The 26,170-nt window shown below is 35.6% G+C and overlaps 1 protein-coding gene across 2 annotated transcripts in view; it reads left to right on the forward strand.

Annotated features, from left to right (window-relative positions):
• Nucleotides 1-26,170, forward strand: part of nrxn3a (neurexin 3a) — a 362,007-nt gene that overhangs the window by 269,738 nt on the left and 66,099 nt on the right. For both annotated transcript variants that reach the window (XM_067366785.1, XM_067366786.1), the window contains one exon: nt 6,173-6,354. In XM_067366785.1, coding sequence (XP_067222886.1) covers nt 6,173-6,354 — 182 coding nt within the window. The remainder of the gene's footprint in view (nt 1-6,172; nt 6,355-26,170) is intronic.

The raw sequence follows: 26,170 nt of genomic DNA on the forward strand, positions 1-26,170 counted from the left end.
TCACAGCAACTCACATTCAAGTTTCCGAGCAGACAGGACTCCTACCTGCTCGCCTTTCTAATCGCCTCCTTATCTAAGAAGCTCAGAACCAATTGCTGAGCTGATAGACTTTAAACCTCCCGACACTCGCCGTGAAAGCGGCTCCATACTGTTGACTCTTGGGATCATTCTAGCACAGTGCCTGACTGCTTAAAATACTCTATTTCAGATATTACATCTGTGTGTGTACAGGCAAGCAATTTTTGCACGTGCATAGTGTCAAGCTGAAAAGAAGAAGCTGGGATGTACGTGAGCGAATTGAGCTTTTGAACATTCTCATCATACAGGCAAATTTGGGGGGACGAAGCTCAGCAGCGCTATTTCCATTTCACACTTACAGAATATCAATAGGGCAGGTACGAATGAATCACATATTGAGCGGAGGCATTTCATTTTCACTTACATTATGATCTTATGCATGATTGTGCGACAGGTCTTTGAACTTCCACCTTGCATGGAAGACACACCATTCTTTTATCTGACCTGCCACTGTCTTGCAGTTTTAATGCAGCAGCTGAAGGCTTTGGTTTTCATTATGTGACACGCTGCATGGAACTCTTCATCATGTGTGCCTTATCACTTTAACCACATGTCTCAAAGGGATGCGCCCTTGTTGGTGATTGTCCTTTATGACGATAAGAGTATCAAAGCTGAGATGAGATTAGTTTTCTGTGGTTATACACTTAAAAACCAAATAAGGTGAATTTCCCCTAAATCAATTAAGTAATTGTGTCTCTCAAGCTGTCATCAAGTTCACCTAATGTGGTGAGCTCAAAAACGAATTTAACCCGAATTTATATATATATGGCTTGGAAATTAGCGCTTTTTCTCACCTGCCACTGTGGCTAGTGGTTTTCTAAAGTTACTAGCCACTCATCATTTTCACTGGCCACAGTTTGACATTAATACCATGAGGGAAAATAGATATTTTTCATATTATCTCATAATTTGGCAGCAGGTATATCAGGTTCCTGTCACTTTAAGACCTGAAGCACGGATCCAATATACTGTTACACATGCGCTTTCGTTCTCAACTGTTTACATTCACTTAAAACATAACTGACTGTGCTTACGTGAATACTAGCCAAGACCGGCATTTTGACATTATTTTGTGTGTATTTGACTGTTTAAGCACAATAAGCAGCGAAAAAGAACTTAATTTAGTACTGAGAGGTGGCTTTATGTGCGCGCACTTTGGGTTTGAGCACAAAATCTGCGGGAATGAATAAAATTATGTCTAATACGTGCAATGCCGAAATTCAAGCCCTTTAACACAACAATATTCATCTGGAGCAAATGAAACTAGTGAGTGAGGGAAGGCGGGTTCCGTGTGTCAACTCGCTGTCGGAGAAATGAGAGAGTGAGGAAACACAGCTGGTGTCATGTATCTATTCTGCAGAAAATGGGTATTAGAAGCTTTTCAGATATTTCAGTATCGATATGTATCGAAAACTCAATATTTTTTGACAGCACTACATTGCACTTAGTGTATTATTTCAGATGCCTTTTTTAAAAGACTACAATTGAAAAATGTATATAAAATTAAACCTGCCAAAGTGTCTAGTAGTAGTGACTGCATTACACACCATTGCTAAAATCCAACTGCATTTGGTGGTTTGGCGGGTGTTAATGTCAAGCCCTGTATGCTAAAGCAATAATCCCCAAGAAGCCATGGTTTACAGTGCATTTATAACCGCTAAGGGGCGTTGTTAGGCACTACGGAGAGCTGTTATAAATTCACTGTAAGCCACGGCTTCACAGGGCTTATTGCTTTTATAAAACGGTTACCACACAATACAAATATTAAAGCCAAAAAAAATGTATCAGTGCAACTTTCATGAAGTAAAATCACTACAAGTCTTCCTTCTGCTGGAAGAAATAGTCCCTGACCATGAACAGCAACAGAAGTTACATTATTACGCCATTAGATGGTGGCAAAGATTGACTTATGAGCGAGTCACTCAGTCGCAAAGACTTTTATATTGAAACTTGTTGTAAACACGGAACAAGACACAAATGATAAATGCTTTGACCAGTGCTGTCAGTGTCAGCATGGCATGGGAAAACCCATTAAATGTTAAAAGGACAAGATCGCAGCAGACATTCAAACAGATTTTTATTATGAACATAGGACTGACCTAAAGGAAAATGCTAAATCTGAATGCAGGTAACAAAACCCGGTCACTCGATCTCTCTCTCACAATACTCTTCTACATAATGCAGTAAGCTTCAATGAACAAAATCAATTTGGAACAAAAATATGTTTACGTTGCTAAGAGTGTTTGCTAAGACAGACGCAGCAACACACACACTCAGTGGTGCAGCGATACTTATGTAATGCGGTCAACTGTATGTTTTCAGGAATTTTACAATGGCTTTGAACGAGGCTCAACCAATCAGAATCAAGGGCCGGAACTATCCATTTTATAAATTTATAATATACTCAGTACAGTTTGTGTATTTATTCTAATATTAGTACTTAGTGGCTTTTCTTTCCTGAATGAATCAATGATTTATTCATAAAGACAGTCATACATTTAAAAGTCCTCACTCACATACTATTTCTGTGCATGTAAAGTGCATATGTTGTCATAAAATGTCATTAATATAATAATTTTGTTTTTAATTCTTTTTTTTTTTTTTTTTTTTAGAATATTATTATTTCATATACTTTTGTGTAATATTTATACAAAGAATTAATACTATTATTTATGACCCTGTGTTTTCCCATGCTTTGATCGTGTACAAATAACTAAATTATTCAAGCACAAATAACTGAATTATTCAAGCACAAGGGCTTATGGGTATTTTCCTCAGCCTTGATTTTGGACTTGATCTTAATTATATGGATTTTGAACAAAGAAACTGTAGAGCACTGTATTTATTTGAGTTATGGTTCAGAAATGTGACATTTGAGATGTGTTTAATATTCAATTAATACTACATAGGGGTTGGGACCTACAGTGTTGTTTGATATTTAGGTACTTAGTTACAAAACATTGTTATATCCTGCTTTCCCAGATATGTGTTGTGTTTTTTGGTACTTTAAAAGGTTTCAATAACATATTCACATTAGCTATACAGACATAAATACACATATCACATTGCAATGTACATAAATGTGGGGAAATGTCTAGATGTTTACACTCTATAAGATAATTGAGTGTCATTGATGATTCAGTCTATGTATTCTAGGTCAGTGGAAGATTATCCATTAAAGGTAGAACACCCTCCATTTGAAGAGATACCAGCCTTTTACTTAATGGAACATTTTAACCAAGACAACCATTAGTGCTTGAAACCCTAAAATCTAGAAGCTTTGAGACACATTGTATGCGTCTCAATAAGTCCTTTCTTCTTCTTCTTCTTTCTGTTTGTGGGGCTCTGTCCTCATTTGAATGCTTATCAGGTTAAGATTCACATTAGCTGGGTTGTTTGAAGCTGGCAGCTAATTTATTAAAGAACATCCTCCATTCTGAAGGCAGGCACTGCTTTTGAGTAAACCATTGGCACTCCTTCCTCTTTATGAAAATGTTCTGCTGCATTTCCCTTTTATGTCTTAATCTAAAACATATAACAGAAAATATCGGCGAGCTCATCAAAATGCAGAAAGGCACACTTAGGTTTCTTAATTGTTTTAAAAGCCTCACAGTCATTACATGTCTGACATAATAGCACAAGTCTAGAGCATCTCCAAATCATTCAAAAAAAGAAAAAGGTAATAACCTTTAAGTGCTTTCGGAGTAAAACCGTAATGCCAACAGAATTCGTGCTCTGCTTATGATATTAAATGCATTACTTCTGAATAATTTCCATTCAAAAACAGAGACATACAAGTGCAAATGAGGTTCAGTTCTGTCTTGTCCGTGAGCAAAAGATTGCACCTATAGCGGAATTGCATCTCCAGCTGTGTATTGTTGCGATCTGTCAGAAGTTAATGACAGATGCGTCGCCTGTAACGGCAAATTCATAAATTCTTATGCATCTGGGTGAATCTTGCATATACATTACATGCTGCTGCCCCGATGAATTGGCAAGCTGTCAAGGGAAAGATTCGCTGAAGTCGACGACTCAAATTGAGAATGAGAGCCGTAAAGGGACTGTGTCTGCAGAAGATGGAGGGGAGCGATATATTGTGTGAGTGCATGATCTGCTCCAGGGCCAGATGTTCCACTTGACAGGCCCCTTGAGTGGAGGGCAGTTCTGCCAGCTGTCTTCCTTCCTACCATACATGCAGCCATTTGTTGGTAGAGTATTGAAAGCAGGGGGAAAATCAACAGAACAGCTTTGCACCACAATCCCACCATTGCAACTGTTGTCCAAAACAAATAGTCCCGTGAAATTGCAGTTTACCCAACTTTGCTTTTGTTTACGCCAACACCGTTTCTGCATGCACCGGTCAAATCCGAAAGAATTATTGCCCTGCCTCTATTCCAGGTGAAGCCTTTTGCGTTTACCTTTTCCCAGGTATAATGCATGATAATAGCAGAATTCATTCATCAAAGGCTCCTGCTGTTATTCCCTGGAAAGAGTTATATTTAACTTGGATAGGTCACAGCATTTTGCAGCAGGCTCTGCTGAGAATATGAGCCTGAAGAATTATGACTTTTCTGACCCAGGTGTGGGCATTATTCATGCTTAAGATCTGATCGCTAGTGCTACGAGAACTCGAGTAAGAGCAGCCGCTGACAACTTAAAAATGTCAGGACTTTTCTCAAAGTCTTTGGCCTAGTTATGAAAACTTGAAGAGGACATTTTAGTGGCATGTCATTGGTTTCTAGTACTAGCAGCGTTTGTGGAATTGATAATGTGTTTTTTATCTCGCTCTTTTATCTGCTGCATTTGCAATGACATGAGTCTAAATAAATAAATAGAAGTTTAGAAAGAACAGCGGTTATTTGAAATTTTATTTGATTTTTTGCAGTGTAAAAGTATTTACTGTCTCTTTTGATCACTGTAATGCATCATCACTGAATAAAAGTATGAATGTATTTCAAATTAATAGTATTATTTTACTGGCCCCAAACTGAATATATAGACCTCTTTCATTTATAATTCACTTTGGCTGAAAATTCATAATAGCAAAATGTGTCTTAAAGGGTTAGTTCACCCAAAAATGACATTTCTGTCATGAATTACTCATTTTGTTCCAAACCCTTCATTCATCTTTGGAACACGTATTAAGATATTTTTTGATGAAATCCAATAGGTTTATTATCTCCCATAGAAAGCTATTTAATTACAACATCCAAGGTCCAGAAAAGTAGTAAAGACATCATTAAAATAGTCAATGTGACTACAGTGGTTCAAACTTAATGTTATGAAGCAACCAGAATACTTTTTGTGCGCAAAAACAAAACAAAAATAACAACTTTATTCAACAATTTCTTCTCTTCCCTGTCATTCTCCTACGCTGTTTATGTTGTATAGACACTGCAGCACTTCCAGGTTCTACGTCAGAACACCGACTCATTATTTTTTTAAATTTAATTTAATTTAATTTTTTTTGCGCACATAAAGTATTCTCTTCGCTTCATAGCATTGAGGTTTAACCACTGCAGTCAAGTTGACTATATTAATGATCTCTTTACTACTTTTCTGGACCTTGAATGTGGTAATTGTGTTGCTTTTCATATATATATATCTATATATATATATATATATATATATATATATATATATATATATATATATATATATATATAGCTCTCTCCAGCGCTGGAAAGCTTTTCTAATATAAACACGGGTCCTAAAGTGCTTGCCCAGGCATAAACCTTCATTCCAGTGATATTCTTTTGAGCTGTTTGGTATTGTGTCCCATCTCTTGTTCTGCAGTTTTATTTTTCTTTTCTTATTTTCAAATCTCCCTCTTGCGCGTTCTCTCTCCTTGACCGTAATATGTCCCCTAATGCTGATTGGTTAGACGTTTGTTGTTTGTTGGCCTGACTAACTTCCAACAGTGTATTTGAATTAATACTGAGTCCACCTTTAATATTCGAAGACTTGATATTAAACAGGTTCTTCTGCACACAGTTCCATAAAAGCAATTAATGTCTCTCTGTTTAAATGCATCAGAGTCAAGCCCTTAGTAATACAAGCTAATCTTTGCATCCTCTTGTTGTTGTTTTTACAGCTGGAACAACGTATATCTTTGGGAAAGGAGGCGGCCTCATAACCTTTAACTGGCCAGCCAACGAGCGCCCGAGCACCCGTACAGACAGGCTGACAGTGGGCTTTAGCACCTCGCTCAAGGATGGCATCCTGATCCGCATCGACAGTGCCCCCGGCCTGGGAGACTACCTCATGCTCCACATTGTAAGTCAGAGCTTTTTCTAATGTCGACCTTAACCCCGGTCTAACCCTAACTTGAATGGCCACATCTAGAAATGTGTTACTTTATAATATCCTGACTCTTCCCAGCTTTGTAATGACATATAATCACTGGTCGAGTCCTGGTGGAAGGGTGACCTCTGACACTAATGCCAGTCACAAATTAGAAGTTTTAAAGAAAAATGTCAGAGAATTTTGATATAAGAGAAGAGGAGCTACGTCATACTTCCTTCCACTGGAACTCGACTCTCATGAACGTGCGCATGGCCATTTCCGGAAGCAAGTAATTTTAGTTTATAAAGTTTTAGATATGGAAATTTTTCTTAGCTGTATTGATTATAACAAGACAAAATCTGTCAAAAAGGTGTTCTCATTCTTTGCATTTTATAGAACACACACAACATCACAGTGGATACCTTGTGGGCGGTTTCTTTTTCTTTTCATTGCATTTCCTTGTAAATAATCAGTCCAGGAATAATGATCTCTCGCAAAGTGCTCTTTGAGTTGCACAGCTTCACTTTTCCATTAATCTTTGTATTGTGTCAATGCCATAGAAGTTTGTCACTCCACAGCTACATTATGAAAAAAAAAAAAAAAAAAAGCGCCATAACAACTGTGAATTACTTCAGAAGTGGTGTGTTTTATTTTGCTGAGCTGCACAATGTTCTTTTCAGATTATTAAAAATCAATACATACACCACACAGAAGCCCAGAAGCTTTTCTCTACATTTTATCCAATGGCGAGGGCTCTATTTGGCCGGATGTGTCCATAATGTAAATAATTTAACACTCATGTAATGGATGCTGGTTTGGTAATTAACCTGCTTTTCTGAAAGACAAAAGGATTCATTTTCAGACAATGTTTGTCACCAAGGGGTCTTTTACTTATAAATGAACAATGAGGTCATTAGTAGTGTGTATCTTTTTTTTTATTTTATTTTTTTTATTCATACTGCACATACAATATATGGCCAACAGCATATGGACACCTAAACACACACTCTGGTTTTTAAATGTTTAATTTCAAAATAATTGGCACATACTTTCATGTCATACCACTGAAAAATGAATTATTGATGCTTTTTATTATTTCCTGATTTTATAAACGGTTCACCACATATCCGAAAACTTCTGACTTTACAGTATAGAATATTGCGATTATATGATGAAACTGATAAACAAATAAAAAGTCATATCTTATTACGTTTGTACACAAACAAGTGACCTTGTAGTTTAATGGGGGACGGCTGTCTATTTTTTGTCAGAATGTGAATAGGGAATATTTCTCTGGCTATCTCCATCTGTCCACTAGTTTTATTGAGGCCCACGTTGGTGGTCCACTGGGACTCTTGGAGCTCTGTAATGGGCAATATAACTAAGGGCATTTCACTAAACCCTCACCCCCTGCTTTTACCCTTTATGACACACACGGACACACATACACACTCGCCCTATTATAGCAGTGTAGCACTGATGGAAATAAGCCTCTTCTGCCAAATGAACTAAATCTAGAGCACAACTCTAGAGTAAAGGGAATTAAGTATGCCCGTATTTCACAGGCTGTTTCAAAACTTACATAACTAGTGATTGGGAGTTGCCTTTGATTAGCATGTACTGGTGTGGAATTAATCTTTGCATTTGGAACACTATACAGGGCGTATTACGTCTTTGGTCCCTTTTTAAGACCTCAGAACATAAATCCCTTTTTTAAATTGATTTTAAACTGCTAATGTGTTTATATTCAACTTTAGGAAGAGTAGGTAGGTGACGATGGATCAAAATGTCACTGCTTTATTTTGGGCTGATTGTGGAAGCCTCCCTCCACTCATTTCTTCTGTGCTGATAATGAGTGAGATATTTTCAGCTGTAAAAGACTGTCTATCTTACACTTCTGAACTGAGCGGCTGGTGACACCATGGAATAACTTGTTAGACAGTTTCCGACAACAAGGGAAATGTCAGTGCCGTTGCCCTTCAAATATGCCACCTCTGAAATGGCAAACTTTGTGATGGATTCTAACAGATTACTTAAACAAACCATATAATCTATCAGCGTCAAATTAATATAAAAAGCTAAAATACTGCTTAATGACTAGCATTATTAATTCCTGGTTTCGTTCTTGAGATGTGAACTTTAGATTGTGGGTATTAAATGGGTAGTTCGCCTAAAAATGAAAATTCTGTATTATTTATTTTCCAAAATATCTTCCTTTATGTTCTAGAGAAGAAAGAAAGTCATACAGGTTTGGAATGACATGAGGGTGAGTACATGATGAAAAATTTTTCATTTTTGGGTGAACTATCCTTTTAACTCTTGAAAGAAATGACTTGCATCTCCACACATGCTGCATCAAAGCAGGGAACATCTGTCCACTGTAAATTTTGGCGTTTCTCACACTTAAAGTCATCTGATGTGTCTTCAGTCAGAGGAAGTGAAGATACAGAAGTGCCATCTGCTTCTCACCATTTATTCTGTCCATGTGACACATTCATCCAAATAGCATAATAGGTCTTGTCACACCCTCACTTCATAGTCCTCATAATCTTAAAGTGAACATAAAACATGACTCAACCCATTCTGCATATGTAGTGTGATATATTTCTGAATGAAACAGGTAAAGGTAGGTGGGACGGATGGATTTTTTTCACTAGAAAGTGGTTGGATCAATTTTCTCTCTTTCACAAAAATTCACATCTTAAAGGGATAGTTTGCCAAAAATTTACATTTTGTCATTACTTACCCTCAAATTGTTCCAAACCTGTATGAGTTTCTTTTTTTTCTTTTTTTTATGTTGATCACAAAAGAAGATATTTTAAAGATATTGGTAACCAGACAGTTGATGGCACTCATTGACTTGCATAATACTGTAGGAAAAAAAAAATACTATGGAATGGTTTAATGGGTGCTGTCAACTGTATGGTTACCAGCATTCTTTAAAATATCTTCTTTTATGTTCATCCGAAGAAAGAAACTCATAGTTTAGAACAACATGAGGGTGAATATATGATGACAAATTCAATAGGCCACTTTAAGCCTCTTCATAGACAATCAGTCAAAATTTTGTACACACCTGAAAGAATATATATGATCCAAAAAATGTTATGCCGAGTTGGCGCATCCTAATCTTTACTAGTTTCATTCTCTCAAAAGGAAATGGTGTGCCCAAAATCCATGGACAGAAAGGTGAAACATTTTTAACTCGATAATCTGTAAAGTTTCCAGCAAATTCAAATTTTTCACATAAACACACACGCTATAGTTATAACTAGTTATATTTTTTATAATTGTACATGCACATGGAAACAAATGAACATTACTGCAAACATTTGTGTATAATCAAGCTGCCTTCGAAGAAAACCACTGAATCCAAAATGAGTCATTTGGATCCCTTTTTATTTCTTTCTTTTTTTTTTTTTGCATTCATATACTCCCTTCCCCTAAACCTAAACCTACCCATGACAGAAAATATTTTAAAATTTTCAAAACAAACAAAACATCAGTATGATTTATAAGTGGTTTACTTATGGGGACCAAAAAATGTCCCCACAATGACAAGGATTTCAGATATTGCCATCTTTGTGGGGACATTTTGTCCCTATAATGTACACTGTAAAAAAAGTTAAAAAAAAGTAAGTTACCTGGTTGCCTTAAAATTTTGAGTTCATTGAAATGTAATAAATTTAATACAATGAAGGCGATTGATTTAATTAACAGAAACTCAAAATATTATGTTATCTGGACCAGAATGATTATCTAAGCTGATTTGACAAAAGAAAAAATGTTGTGATAACAAAACATGAAAATATTTTTTTTTACAGTGTAGGGTATACCTGACCCAACACCACCCCACCCCCCCATACACACACACGCGCGCACACACACACACACACACACACACACAGTTTTAGCCTCTCTGTAGCTACCGTTTCTGTACTACCAGTAAAGCATCCTGCCAGCATGTTTGCCATCTGTTGACCATGGAAGTCTCACATGGGAAAACGAATGCACTTTTGTAAGTCGCTGTGGATAAGAGCTCCTACTAAATGGCTTTAATTTAGACGTCTTCTGTTGAGAGAGAGAGGGAGAGGTGAGGAGAGACACTCGTGAAGATGTCCCTGCTGTTCCGGCTGATTGTAACACTCATCACGCATTCATTTCAAATTGCCATTCTGTTTCTCTGTGCTCTGTAAGAGTTAAACACTTAAAGAAAGTTTCAAATGACTAAAGTTAAATGCATTTTGAATTTGCTTCCTTCCCTAATACGAACAGCAGCGCCTGCACAGCATTACGTATTTGTTGTAAGTCCGTCGGATACTCATTAACAGCAAATGGTTTCCCTCCACCAGCTGCACAGCTGGAAGTAAGTGTGTAATTAGGGTAAAATACTAAGCGTTTCTACAAATTGCTTGAGTCCCCATGTTGTATTACCGCTACACGAGTGGATGGGATGTTTCAATTTGCTTTAAAGGTCTTTTCCACCCCCTACAAAGCAAAACATTGCCCGTTTTTAAATAATGCTAACCAATGTCTTTTCGGTTTAGAAACAGGCACTTTGGCCAAATAGACGGGGACCTTAAAATGACATGGTCCAATGATGGGCCAGTCATTTTAACTGAATTATGTCGCTGGGTGCTTTCCACATATCGACAGAAGTGGGAAAGGATAAATGGCTCCGACACCAGCAGTCTTTGCCACCAAAGCTGTTGACTGAAATCCTATAAGAGAGAATGATTTAAGTGTACAGAAAATCAATGGTGTTGATCTCTTTTAATCAGTGAGCAGCATAACTACACATTGCCTGTTGATTTTCAATCCTGCAAACCTCCCTGCGCTGAATGGCCCCTGCCACAAGCATCCCATTCCACTTCCATTCAGCCTTAAAGTGCAGAATGATTTTGAGTGAGAAAAGTGAGCACAATTACCCAGCTTGTTCTATTTGCTGCTAGGAGTTCACAGTTTCTATGCCAAAGAGAGGGGGATATACTTCATTCTGACAGACTCTAAAGACGTGAAAAAACGATGTGACTAAAGCGAAACGCTTTGGTTGTGTGGGGTCTGTGGCTCTTTTTTTCCTCCTAAGTATTATAAATGCAAATATTTAAGTGCCTGTTGAAAGTAGAAATCCACAGAGGAATTTGTCGCAGGTAAATGGGTAATTTATTGATGTCTTCACATAAATAGTTTTCAGATTTGAGCCATCAATCTCATGAAATAGTTTGTTATTGACATTTTTCTGCTGCAGGGATATTTGCATCAAGTTTTCATGAAGTTTGCATAGTGTAAATCAACTGCATCTGCTTCTGATTCTGTGCACAGCGCATTGTATGAAAGTAAAGACATTTCTAATAAAGACTGCAGCGTCTCATAGTTCTTGCACTTAAGAACAGGGTCTTTTAATGAGTTTTATTTAAGGTGTTTTGGGTTTACAACTATTTTACATATTTTATATACAATTTTATTTATTTAATAAAAAGTGCTAACCCAATAAGACCCAATAAAAAAAATATTTAATTTAATTGAAAAAATGGTAACACTTTACAATAAGGTTCATTAGTTAAACATTTATTACTGTATTTACTAATCTTCGTTAACGTTAGTTAATGAAAATCCATTCATTGTTCATGTTAGTTCACAGTGCATTAACTAATGTTAACATGATTTTAATAATGTATTAGTAAATGTTGAAATTAACATTAACAAAGATTTATAAACGCTGGATAAGTGCAGTTCATTATTAGTTCATGTTAACTAATGTAGTTAACTAATGTTAACTAATGAACCTTGTTGTAAAGTGTTAGTGATAAAAATATATAAAAATATCTATTTAATAAAATGTGTGTATATCATTATATAAAATACCAGCATTTTGCAGATACTCCAAAATGTACAATTTGTTATTTATATGTATACATTCTTTAAAAAAAAAATAAAGGTTCTAATAGAGGGGTTTTCTCAGCAATGCCATGGAAGAATCATTTTGTGTTCCCTAAAGAACCTTTCAGTGCACAACTCTTAAAAGAACCCTTTTTTTCTTAATGTGAAGAACATTTTAAGAATCTAAAAAACCTTTTTACACCATAAATAACTTTTTGAGCAAGTTTCCATGGGTTAGTTCACCCAAAAATGAAAATTCTGTCATTAATTACTCACCCTCAAGTTGTTCCACACCCATAAGACCTTTGTTCATCTTCAGAACACAAATTAAGATATTTTTAATAAAATCCGATGGCTCAGTGAGGCCTGCATTGCCAACAAGATAATTTACATTTACCAGAAAGGTACTAAAACATCTTTAAAATAGTTCATGTGACTACAGTGGTTCAACCTAAATGTTATGAAGTGACGAGAATACTTTTTGTGCGCCAAAAAAAAAAAAATAATAATAATAAAAAATAAAATAAAATAAAATTATTCAACAATATCTAGTGATGGGCGATTTCAAAACACTGCTTCATGAAGCTTTGAAGCTTTATGAATCTTTTGCGCCAGAATCACATGATTTTAATAAACAAGGTTTTGTTACGTCATAAGTGTTTCGAAATTTCAGTAGTTCATCTGACTTTGGCAGTTTGATACGTGCTCTGAAACACTGATTCATTTCTGGGTGAATTGATGGAACCATCAATGCCAATGAAGACCCTTTATTTTTAAGAATGTATTATCTAAAGCAAAAAATTGAATTCAGTTTTTGAAGACCTTTGGATAATTAGTTCATTCAGGTTATTTGGGTTATGGTACAACCACTCAATGAACACATGGGGCATAAAACAAGAGCATGTTCTCCATTGATGCCCTCAACAAAGATAAAACACCTTAGTAGCAGCACTTTGTTTTCCCTGTGACACAATTCTAATCAATTTATTCATTTAAAAGCTAGAATTAAAAGTGGATAAAATATAGAAAGCGGGTGAAGTTATTTAACTTTTTTTTTTTTTTTTTTTTCCAAAAGTGTATTTCCATAATCCATCTGTAGAGCTAATCACCAAACAATCACACATGGCCTTATTCCAACTGTAGCTTATGAATGCAGGTGCAATACAAAATTTCTGCCTCATTTTCCACATCTTTCCTCTACTTGTATGTCTGTTTAGTACGTGCACATTTAGAAGCATGTGCTAGTTTAGGTGCACAGCTGGTTTGGCAGCTCTGATCAACTCTTTTTGCTGTATGTGTGGTCAATGTGGTAAGAAAGCCCAACTGGATAAATGAACTTGACATAAAAGAGGCTGTTCTAAATGCGTTCTGAGTTTCTGTTTTCATGGTCACCCTCATCAAAAGAATCCAGCTTTAATTTCCCATACTGCTGAGTTATGAATCAATATTTCAGAGTCTAATATTACCTTCTAATGTTGTTTGAAAATCGAAACACTCTAGGATTGTAGCTTAAACCTTCATCTGGCCACCTCCTATAAATAATCGCTCTCTTATTATCAGAAATGACACGGTCCTTTGCCACATATGCATACATGTTTATATTGAGTATTAATCAAATCAGTTATTATGTTTATTGAACTTAATGCACAGTATATTTATTTTTTATTGACACACACTATAAGTTCTCAAACAATAACAGGGTAACACAAGACAGCAAAAATAAATACATAGGTAAGTAATAAATACAAAATAGTTAACCATATACAAAATGCAATCATTATACAAAAATGTATTGACTGCTATATAATTTTGTTTGCTTGTTTTTTAGAAAATCAATATTCTGTGTACAACCAAAATGTGCATTCTGTAGCAAGTCTATATTTAATATATTTTTCTCAGCGTGTGACAGATATTATTAGCTTTATATTACTTATATCACTTTATATTATGAAGATGCTCAGTGCTGATCAATAAAAAAACAGGGAAAGACAGCTTCAGCAAAATTATTTTTTGTATGTTTTATAGTAAGTTTTCTTCTGCTGTTGTTACACTATTGTGTGAAAATAATTGGATGTCAACCAAAATAAGAAATGGATAGACACAGACCGACAGACAGACAGACCGATAGATAGATTCATTCATTCATTCATTCGAAAATTGATCGATCGAACGCTTTAGATATTTCCCTACTGTGTATCCAGGGGTTCTTTTGCCACAGACTTGGGGGTATAACCACTGTATCCTATATGTCTACACACAGTTACACTTTTTTCAAATCAGCAAATTTAAAGCAAATCAGTTTACAATTAATGCCTTATTTGGGGTCTGTGATAGCATACTCTCAGGCTCCGCGGTGGCTACAGGCGAGGATGAGAGTGGTGTAACGCAATCCCCCTAAGGTATTTTTGATCTGGAAATTGCGTTAAATTGGCTAGAAGTTGAAAGCAGATGAATGGGAGCCATATCTGAAATGGAGCATTATGTGAACACAGATGGAGAATAAAAAATGCAGATGCCCTGGAAGGTCATTCCGATCAGAGTGCATTGATCCTCAGGGTTCAGTTTAGGAAAGTCAGACACGTAAACAGGGAGGAAATCAGCGCTTCCTCATGGGTCTTGCTCAGAACGGTTTGAATTTCAGTAACTTCCCAGTTTTTTTTTTCTTCTTTTTTTTTTCTTCAGTTGTCTCATTAACCTTGATGTTGATTGGTACATGCACAATTCTGCTCTGGCCACCTGAAAACTCTGCACTAGCCCATGTTAATGTATTCCAACTAATGATAATGGCAAAACTTCCCCAGCGATCTTCCTGGCAATTCCAGAAGGACTGCCAACAAATCTCAACTCTTACTAAAAGAAAAAAAAAAAAAAAAGCTGGCAGCCGCAGGGCACACATTTGCATTATTTTGTCCAGCCACATGTTTTAATCTATGACAGGCTTGCCACTCCAGTCCAGACCTTCCCTACATGACCCACTTTCCGCACAGCATATGCTGTCAAGCGAGATGTGCAGATTTATGAGCAATCAAAACCGCTCCAGCTAAATAAACTGTCCGATCTACTTGATGGCACAGATGAAAGACACAGGTGCCTCATCTCAATATGCTGAGTCCATTTCTATTGGATTTTCTTTCTTCTTACCATGTACGCTTCTATATTTACTGGAAATCTCGGGGAGGGCGAGACTGGAAGTATTATTTCCAAAAGTACTTCATTGTGTCGCTTTGCATTCACCTCACGAAGATGGTAATTGTGTGTTCTAGGAAAAATTGCAGTCTGTCTGACTGCCTCCCCTGCAATTCAGTAACCGGGGGTCTGTACAGAAATCAGTCAGGAAATGTGTTCATTTGGAGTGACCTCCCCTTCAAGCTGTACTTTCAGATGGTGTGAGCGGAGCTGTGTTATCCACATGTTTTCTGGTCAAAAAAAAAAAGGATCAAACTGAATTAAATTTAAAAAGTTTTTTTTTTTTTTCTAATTTTTTGTGCCTTTGTGTTTTATCTTTGTGTGTATTTTAATAATTTAGTTGCAATAGATTAAATATTTTAATTAAATTGATTTTAATGACAGAAATGCCAGTTAATTAATCACAATTAATTTCTGAGAAAAGTCCTCAAATTTAAAAAAAAAAAAAAAAAAAAAAAAAAAATGCAAATTTTATATTTATAATTCTATGCTTACATACCATTCAAAAGTTTGGGGTAAGATTTAAAAAGAAAAAGAAAAATTATTGAAAGGATGCATTATGGAAAGGATGCATTATATTGATCAAAAGTGACAGTAAGACACATTTATAATGTTACAAATGAGTTTGAATAAATACTGTTCTTCTGAACTTTCTATCACAGGAATAAATTACATTTTAAAATTGAATAATATTTAACAGTTGTCCAGTTTGTTATTATTTTTATTTTTATTATTTACAATTTTATTTTTGATCAAATAGACATCAAATATGCTGCCTTGGTCCAAACGGTCAAACTTTTGAATGGTAGTGTATATAAAAAAATTATTGATTTTTATATATATATATATATATATATATATATATATATATATATATATATATATATATATATATATATATATATATATAATTACACTAACATTTTAATTGTAAATGCTTCTACTGAAATTGTATGCAGTGCTGGATTCGATTCCTTTCTTTCTTTCTTTGAGTTTTTCTGTTTTTGCTCTCATGAACTCTTCTTGTTTCATCACAGTGCTCTGTCTCAAAATGATCTAATAATGCTGCATTATAGTATATAACAAAATCATAACCATAAGGCAATATATGTTTCTTCTTCAGTGCTGTAAATACAAAAGCACTTACACTGGGATTTATTCAGCTTTGATTTATGGATGCCTCACAGAGATAGATAAGTGCACCTGTCTGTTTCAGCAGTGTTGCTTGTGTCCAGCGGGCATCAAATCCATATTATATACAGCAATTCACTAGACCAGTGTTTCCCACCACTTCTCTGCAGGATTTACCCCAAAACCAGAATCATCAACTTATGCATCCATCAGTGTCTATTGAAAATGCAATGTAATATTCATGTGTTTCTCCTCTCCATTTGCTTTTTCTTTTTTTTTCTTTTTTTTAAGAAATATGCTTTTAGTAATGCCAATCTGAATTGAAAAAGGAAAAAAAAATCCTTTCTGTTAAGAGAAAAATTGATTGCCAAATGGATTTGTCCGTTAATTAAATGATCAAATTTGCTGAACAAGTAGGGTTTGAAAGAGTCAGATCTCTTTGTCTAGAGATAATTTTTAGAGAGCTACAGCTGTACCAAGGGAAAAGTCATATTTACAGCATGCTGTGAAGCTGCTGAACTTTCCTTTTCATTTCTGAGGTAATGCATGTGATTTGAGTCCTGCTGTGATTTTAAGGCCTGTGGGGAAAAAAGTTTTAAGTGTTCTGGAAACTAAATTTCCCACAATCCACAGTAGGAGACATCAGTCTTAAGAACAACCTAACAATTACTAGTAGCCATCTGACAGGTTAAAATGACCTACTCACACTAGGTATCGAGTGGACTTTTGAATACTTTGACGGCTGAGTTGAGGCAAAGAAAAGAGTTGTTGCAGATAAACCAACCTGAAGAGTTCTTTCTGATATTTGACGCTTGAAGTCCAGAGACTTCACTTCTCGGACTTCGATTCTCTGTGTTTTTTTATTCAGCTTTTTCCTTTTGTAATGAAAAAAAGTCTGTTTTTATTTTTTTTCTCTCAAGCTGCAAGCCTGGATGGCTGATAATCAAGAAATGGTGTGGACCTGCTCTATCATTGATTTTCAGGGAGTCGCTCCAAAGGTGTTGTGAAATGTATGATCCAGTGTAGTGCAAGTGAAGACCTACAAATCCGTCTTTTAAAGTTATTGTGTCAAAGTCAAAGAGAAAAGAGATGAAAGCAGTTAAGGATCGTAGAGAAGCCTAACTGTGAAGCACCTTGGCGAATTCACACCAGTGACAGCTGAGTCAAACGGCTTTGGTTGGCTTTACCAACAAGCAGTAATGACCTGTCACATTTACATTTATGCATTTGCCAGATGCCTTTATCCAACGCTACTTACATTACATTCAAAAGAGACATTTGTATCAGTTCATCTATTCCCTGGAAATCAAACCAAAGCCCTTGGGGTTGCTAGCGCCATGTTATTTGAATGCTAATTTAACTACCTTTTACAATATTTTTTACACGTTTCCCATTAAACACACTTTTTACATTTGCTACTGCCTGGCTTTTGGTTTGATTTTGAAGAAGTTTTAAGTCTTCATAGTTGCTCCTTAAAACCTGAGTGATTTGTAAATGAATTCTTAGGTCATAAAAGTGACACTGAAAAACTGTGTTGCATCAGCTCCACTTTTAATGAGATAGAAACTTTGTGTAATTTGTGATTTCCAGCTGTTTGTTTGGATTACACTGCTATGCTTCTTGGCTTGTTGAATGGAGAGAGCCGTCCATCTTATCAAAGTGTTAATGAGTGTTTGCTAATCTTTTAGTAAAGCGCTTGAAATCATTTTAATTACTTTAGTGGGTACTCCAAATATTGTATGCAAATATGCACACGGAGTAGTTGTGCCTACCTGGTGCACTCTAATTATTGGTTTTATCTTATACATGTTTAACTGCTTAATTTGCAAAAACTGAGTGCATTTTCGTGTACCGTATTTAGTTTATCCTGACTCTGTGATTATCAGTTCTGGTTAGAGGTACAGGTTATGTCAGACAAATCTGTCTTCAGTCTGGCGTAGTCTTCTGCTTCTGTCACCGACCAAATCACTGCATCCATAATTTAGAAACACTACATCACTTTGAGTAGTTCTTATCCCTAATGACTGCTTTGTTTGCAGACAAGCCAATGAAGAATGACAGTCCTAAATGGCTTCACATGATGGCAATTGATATTTAAAGTCCAGCGGAACGAATTATGGCACAGCGCCAGCCTCGCTTTCAGTGAGAAGCTGCTTAGAGATAATACAACAGGGGCGTTGCTAGAGGAGATCTAAGAAAAGCATCACATATGGTTAGAAAAGCATACTAGACTTTGTTAAACACTTCTTGTTAATGCACTATATGAGTGGGAAAGGTGTTATACAGAAAATCTAAATCTGGATCCATCCAGATGATATAAACTAGCTTGTGCAGAAATAAACTTTTTTATTATTATTATTTGTTTATTTATTTATTTTTGTACAGATATAAGGTGGTGTGCATATGCAACTGATGATTAGCTTTCAGCATAAGAGTGGCGGCTTTGGTAAAAATAGAAATCTAAGCAGAGAAATTTAGTTAACGGAGTATCTTTCATTTTTTTTTTTTTTTTTTTTTTTTGAGACATTAATACTTTGATATTTATACATACTTTAATATTAATTTATATTAATACTTTAACATGAAGTTGATCAAAAGTGACCGTTGCAAAAGATTTAAATAAATGCTATTCTTCAGAATATTCTACTCATCTTAGAGTTGTCAAAAGTACCGACTTTTGTACCAAATTTTAAAAATGTGATGCTTGGAGTGCTGTTGAGCGGATTCGTAAATGCCTCTGATTGGACATTGTGTTGATGTGCTCATTGGATACGTCTGTGATTGGCTACAATGATCAACACATGGGAGCGTTTAAAAGCATACGGAAGTGTTTGAATTTGAAAGCGCTTTGAAAGCAGGAGCGTTTGAAAGCAGGCGTCTATCAGGGGACTGGTCTGCGATAGATGCCTGCTTTCAAGCGCTCCCGTGTGTATCTGTGTAAGCGTTTGGTGAAGAGCGTCATTGATGTCTATTTACAACATGTTTTTGAAGTGTTGATCATTGAAGCCAATCACAGACACATCTGATGAGCGCGTGAACACAATGGCCAATCAAAGGTGTTTACGAATCTGCTCAACAGCGCTCAAAGCACCACATTTTTTAAATTTTGGTACCAACTTGGTACCGAAGTCGGTACTTTTGACAGCTCTACTTCAAATAATCCTGGAAAAATATGGTTCAGTAAATATTTTTTAAAGAAATATATACTTTTATTTAGCAAGGATGCATTAAATTAATCAAAAGTGACAGTAAAGACATTTAATTTATTCACTTCAAAAAGATCAGTTTGACACTGGATCATGTCATGGGTCATGTGACACTGAAGTAATGATGCTGAAAATTCAGCTTTGCCATTACAGGAATGAATTACATTTTCAAATATATTTAAATAGAAAACAGTTGTTTAAATTGTAATAATATTTCACAATATTATCGTTTTTACTGTATTTTTGATCAAATAAATGCAGCCCTGAGCATAAGAGACTTCTTTCAAAAACATTTTAAAAATCGTAATTACCCCAAATGGTATATGTAAATGAAATGTAATTAAAGCCTCCGTTAACATTCAGCTTAGTCCAGAAAATCATTACAGACTGCAGTGTTTACCAGATCTGCAATAAACAAGTTACTTCTATAAATGATAGGGTGTTGTCAGGGGGCTTTTATTCAAAACACACACAAAAGTGTGTTTGATTGCATCTATTGAATACACGTTCTTTCAAAGGCTAAAAAATATTCTAATCCACATATTAGGTCCCGATAATTGCACTGAAATGCAAATAAACAATTAATGTATTTCCCTCTCTCTTTTAGCTTCATTCATTTGTTCCATTTATGAAGGTAATGATGGTTTTATTTTCAGGATCATAGTGAATTTATGTCTTTTGAAATGCTCCCTCATCAACAACACACTCACAACATGACATCATGAAATCTATGCACGCAAATCAAAGTTCAAACGAAATTACGGGAGTCATAAATTGTGATCGCTGCATGCACATCGCAGTGATCGAATCTGGATGAGGTCATGTGAGCAGAATAGCATCCAATCAAAAATGACAGATGTCTTTTGTGAGTGAAACATGTCAGATCAAACTTTGTGTTGTTCCACATGATAACTTGCAGAATGTGGCAGCTGCATTAACCATGGAAACAACTGCTTGGGGGTGACGGGGGTTAGAGCGAGGTATGGAGCATATCTCTCGTTTTCTCCAAGTCTGCTTTGAAAAATTAAATGCCCCTGAAACTGCCTAACCAAGCTTTGTCATAAACATCATCAAAAAGTGGGATTCCTTTCAGCCCCACTCTTCGGGCTTCAAGCCCCGAACCCTTGATTACACGGCACCTCTTCTTGTTAGGGTGAGAACATGTGTGAGAAGATGAGCAGGTCAAACATACATGGAATACACATAGCCACTTACCCACATCACACTGAGCAGCAGGTCAAGATATACCCTTTTGACCCACCCCTCCCTCACCATCTCTTGAGAACCTCTGTATATCTCTTGAGATGTCACAATGCCACCATTGTGGGCTGCTTTTTCAGCAGTATTTGTACAGAAAGTATTTTTCCCTTTTATAAAGAAAAAAAAAGTCATTAAAGTTTTAAAGGGATAGTTTACACAATAATGAAAATTCTGTCATTAATTACTCGCCCTCATGTTGTTAAAAATGCATAAGACTTTTGTTCATCTTCGGAACACATGAGCGATTTCTGTCCCTCCATTGACAGCTATGCAACTACCACTTCGACACTGCAAAAAGTTCATAAAGAGATCGTAAAACTAACCCATATGAATTGAGCAGTTTAGTACAATTTTTCTGAGGAGACACGATCACGTTATACACTAAACATATTTTATTGAGGCTTTTATTCACATATATACATTCATCAACTCACATATCAGTTGTGGTAAACGGAAGATCAAGCTTGCTTGCATGATGTGCGGGAATCAATGAGGTTCATTCTCGTTTGTTACGCGCTCATTAGAGCTTCCGCAAGAACCAATGAGGTTTGTTTTCGTGAGTCAAGCAGGTTCGGTTGAGCTTCTGTTTAAGCTCGCTGATCAATGTTTATATAAGCCTAAATTCAACCTGTTCTTCATATAAAGAGTCTCTTCAGAAAATTTGGATTATATGAATTTTGCACGTTTCCCGTAGGCGTTTTGGCCATTTATTTACAGAGCAACAGCGTTTTGGGGATCCACAAAAATGACTAAAATGTTGTATTTTGCATGCCAGGCCAGTAGTTGGCAATACAATTTGTAAAAAAAAAAAAAAAAAAAAAAAACACTATGTGCCTATAGACTGAACATGTTGTATGTATGCGCATGACGTCACGGTTTTCACAAATTTGCATTTTTGTGGTTTACATGGAGATGATAATGGTATCGTTTTCAAAAACTTGCGCTTTGAAACCCATGTTTTTTAAAAGTTTGCTTTTTTTTAGCATTTGCATAAAATGTTAGTATGACTACGAGTGTGATATTGCTTTTATACAACAGTTCAAAAAAACAAAAAGTTAATATTGAGTAGACCTACAGTAACTTACATATTGTACACAATATTATAAGAAAATAGTTCATTCAAAACTGCAAAATTAAACTTTGAACAACAGACAGTAAAGCAGTAAGACTTTGGCAATGTTCTCCAGACACAAAAAAAAAAAAAAAAACGTGTCACACTTTAGTACTTTTTTTTTAACAATACAATACAAACCATAAAACAAATAAAAATACATGCAAAATATGAAATTACACCATCTACTTCAATTTCCAGGAACACACAGTCAGTTGTTTCATTCTTAAATGAATCAATGCTTTTGAATGAAACGGTTGAATGAATGATTCAGTGACTCACTCATAAACACAGTCAGTTGTTTCATTCTTGAATGAATCGATGCTTTTGAATGAAACGGTTGAATGAATGATTCAGTGACTCACTCAAAGATGGTCACTTGTTTCAATATTGAATCAATATTTTTGACAGTCATTTGTTGCCATCTATTGCCATATAGATGTAACTTACAAAAATCCACACCACTAATGAACAAAGTAGTAGGTCTCTATTGACAGGTTTAAGTACAGTATATCTAATGTCTCTGTGGAGAAAATTATGGAAAATGACTGTTTCACTCAGTTCTGATCCTTTTCTTGTGGAAATTCGAGTTTATAGTTTTTCCATCAGTTTCCGCTCTAAGCTAAATGCCCATCCTGCATCTCATTAGCATTTTTTTTTTTCAAGTGCTATTTGAATTAGTGGCTCAGAAGTATGAGTTGTGTTTTTAACGAGATGTAGCTCACATAATCGGATTGCCCCCTCCGGGTAATGGTGATCTAATTACCAATAAAGTGTAACGAACCATCAGAGTGTAGATGATTTTGTGACGGCTTGACTTTCTCCTTCAGTTTTCCAGTTGCACTGGAGAGAAAACACTAGTGGTGCATGCCATTTCGGCACGTTTTTTTTCCCACCACACTTCACCCTGAAATAAGCTCCTTCTCATTCTGTTGACAAAGCAAATTAGAAAAAAGAAGAAAAAAAAAATAGCATCCCTTTGCTTTGGTCTGCAGAATGGAGTAACATCTAGTGGATGTCGAATCAAGGTGGAGTAGTTTGTGATGTCGCAGAAGGCTATTTAGATAACATTTTGACTGATCAGCATCAGACTCCGACGAAACACAAATGTCTTTGTCTTTTGACCTCCCTGAGGATGTGGCTGCTCATATTCTGCTCACATGACAGATCATACTTGATGTGATAAGCAGCTGCCTTCTTTTTATTTGTATTTTCTTCAGGATTTGCAACAATTGTTGTGAGATATCTGATCCTTTTGACTTCTCATAGCGTCTTTTATATGTCCTGTATATTAATATGTATACACTCAAGGTCTGTGTACATTACGGAAAGATGAAAAATTCTAGCATACGGTGAGGTAGAGTGCTGTAAAGAGCTTTGAATTGAAGTCTTTAGTTTGTTACCTGTAGACCATAAATCATGTCTCACATTCAGGTACTTCGGACCTTCTTTTTTTGTTTTAAAAAGGAAGAAAACAGAGCGGTGCTGCCCTTGAAACACTATTCCTATACCTACATTACAATAAGACCATTGAAGGCCGTTCAATCTCAAACTCACTATGCTTTTCTTTTCAATTGCATATTTGTACTTCTGGAAGAAACTTTGACTCGGTTTACTGTCAGCAAAGTTTTCATATAAGCTCTGCCCTCATGTTGTTTTTCGTTTGCCGTATAAGAGTGTCGATGAAGCAAGTTCTGGGTAGATTAAGTATTGTCTGGCAGCTGTCTGTGTTTTGTGGACCCGATAGCCTTGGCAGGCAAATCAGCAGCTAGCAGTGAATTAAAGAGTGCTTTCTGCCTCATCAACATGTTTGATATCTCTATAAACTACTCTGGAAACACAGCAGCTCTTCGACGCAGATGTCCCACGGACACCAGGCTCCCTCGAGATTTCGCCTGTATCAGCAAACCTAATTGAAAGGCTGTGGGAAATTGAAAATCTTCTGTTGGTAGTTTAAGCAGCAATGAGCGACTTAAAGGACTAATTGTAAACAGTTTATTTGGCTTCAGTTGATTCTGGACTGGCTCATTGTTGTGCTGTTTAAAGGGATAGTTCACCTAAAAAAAATAAACATTCTGTCATCATTTACTCGCCCTCAGGTTGTTCCAGACATGTATAAATTTCTTTGTTCTGCTGAACACAAAGGAAGATATTTGGAAGAATGTTTGTAACCAAGCAGATCTCGCCCCCACTGACTACCATAGCAGGAAAAAAATATACTATGGTAGTCAATGGGGGGCGAGATTTGCTTGAAATTTAATTTGGGTGAACTATCAAATTTAAAAGGCTTTCATAAGTGTCACGCTGCTGAAACTTCTCCCTCCATGCTGGTCTAATAAGTGCGACAAACAAAACATCATAAAAAAACTGAAGTGAAAGTGTCTTTATTATACTATAAATGCTCTAATAATGCAACAAAGAATCAAACCATTCGTTTCTCAATTAGCATTATGTATTGTGCAGTGTTGCAAATCCATGTCCGTTCTGTTTACTGCAACTTGCTAATTTTCCATTTAAATGTATCCCTTAGCTACAGAGTTTTTAGTCTTTTTGCACTTGCTAAACGACACGCCAAGAGAAACAGATTAAACTGAAAGTAATGAAGTTGTTCCGAAAAAGATCCCACACTATTTAGCAGCAGACTTGAAGATATTGACTCTTATATTGATGAAACAATCAGCTACGAAAAATTGTCACTTCCATTTTCTCTTTACTACCAATTGAGGAGCATCTCCCCTTATCAGCTCTTCACAGACTGGCACTCACAGGGAGAGAAGGTTCATCTTTTAACCACTTATCAATTTTGTCCAGGTGATACAGTGGGGCAAACCTCTTTACTTCTCGCACAGCAGAGGAGAGCAAGAACAGCACAATTGATGACTGTAATGATTGGAGTTTGCATTCTGGAGCAGGACTCTAACTGTCTGGCTATCGGAGGAGCGTGTCGCGGAATACAAATAAGGCCACACTTGCTTTGTTGCTACTGCTGCTTATTCATTACTTGCAATTTTCTGTTGTTTATTTTTTCCTGAAAGGCATATCAGAATGGAGCATTATAATATTTTGATGGAGGTTAACAGCAAAACAAATGAAGTGGCCCATGGAATAAAAAAGGGATTCAATTATGAAAGATGTGGATTGGGGTTTTAGCAGTAGAGATTGCTGCCATTTAAAGAATGCCCTGACTTCAATGGATCATTATCCAACATGTTAGAGACAACATCTAAATTGAAGAGTTGTGAATAAATTTGGTCCAAACTTCAAACTTCTAATATAAAGATTTAGTTTAAGCTTCAGTTGTTTGCACAATTATTATTATTATTATTATTTTTTTTTTTTTCAAAAGAATCATGCTTTCTTTCCATCTAATTTTTTTGTCTAGTTTTGTCTAGTATTTATTAAACTTTACTGCTTTTAAAATCATTATGAGTCCCATTGTTTCAAACCCATTCTGGCAATCAGTGATTTTTGCATGCCCAAACAATAAGCAATTGGATGTGCCAATCATTATACACTGTGAATAATGTCCTAAAAGCATCATCCAAATAATGATCAAGCAACATTTTGTCATGTATTCAAATTCTAAATTATTGAAATAAATGAAACAGAAAATTTCTAGGAGCTCTGGGAATTGTATTAAAGAAATATAGATATAATAATATATAATAGATAATATAGAAATATAGAAAAAATAACTGAATTGTTTATTTCAATTATTAGAAAAATATACTTTAAACATAAGCACTGGAGCAGTTTATATATATATATATATATATATATATATATATATATATATATATATATATATATATATATATATATATTAGTCAGGCTAACGGAGGACTGTGTCACATAATACAAATAAGGCTGCACTTGCTTAGTTCGTACTGCAGTTCATTCATTACTTGCCATTTTTTTTTCTTTTTTTTTTTTCTGAAAGGCATATTAGAATGGTGCATTATAATATTTTGATTGAAGTCTTACTGACCATAACATTTCAATGGTAGTATAAATCTTTAAATGTTTAAAAGTT

Source organism: Chanodichthys erythropterus, chromosome 18, assembly GCF_024489055.1.
Source record: "Chanodichthys erythropterus isolate Z2021 chromosome 18, ASM2448905v1, whole genome shotgun sequence".
NCBI classification, from domain to species: domain Eukaryota; kingdom Metazoa; phylum Chordata; class Actinopteri; order Cypriniformes; family Xenocyprididae; genus Chanodichthys; species Chanodichthys erythropterus.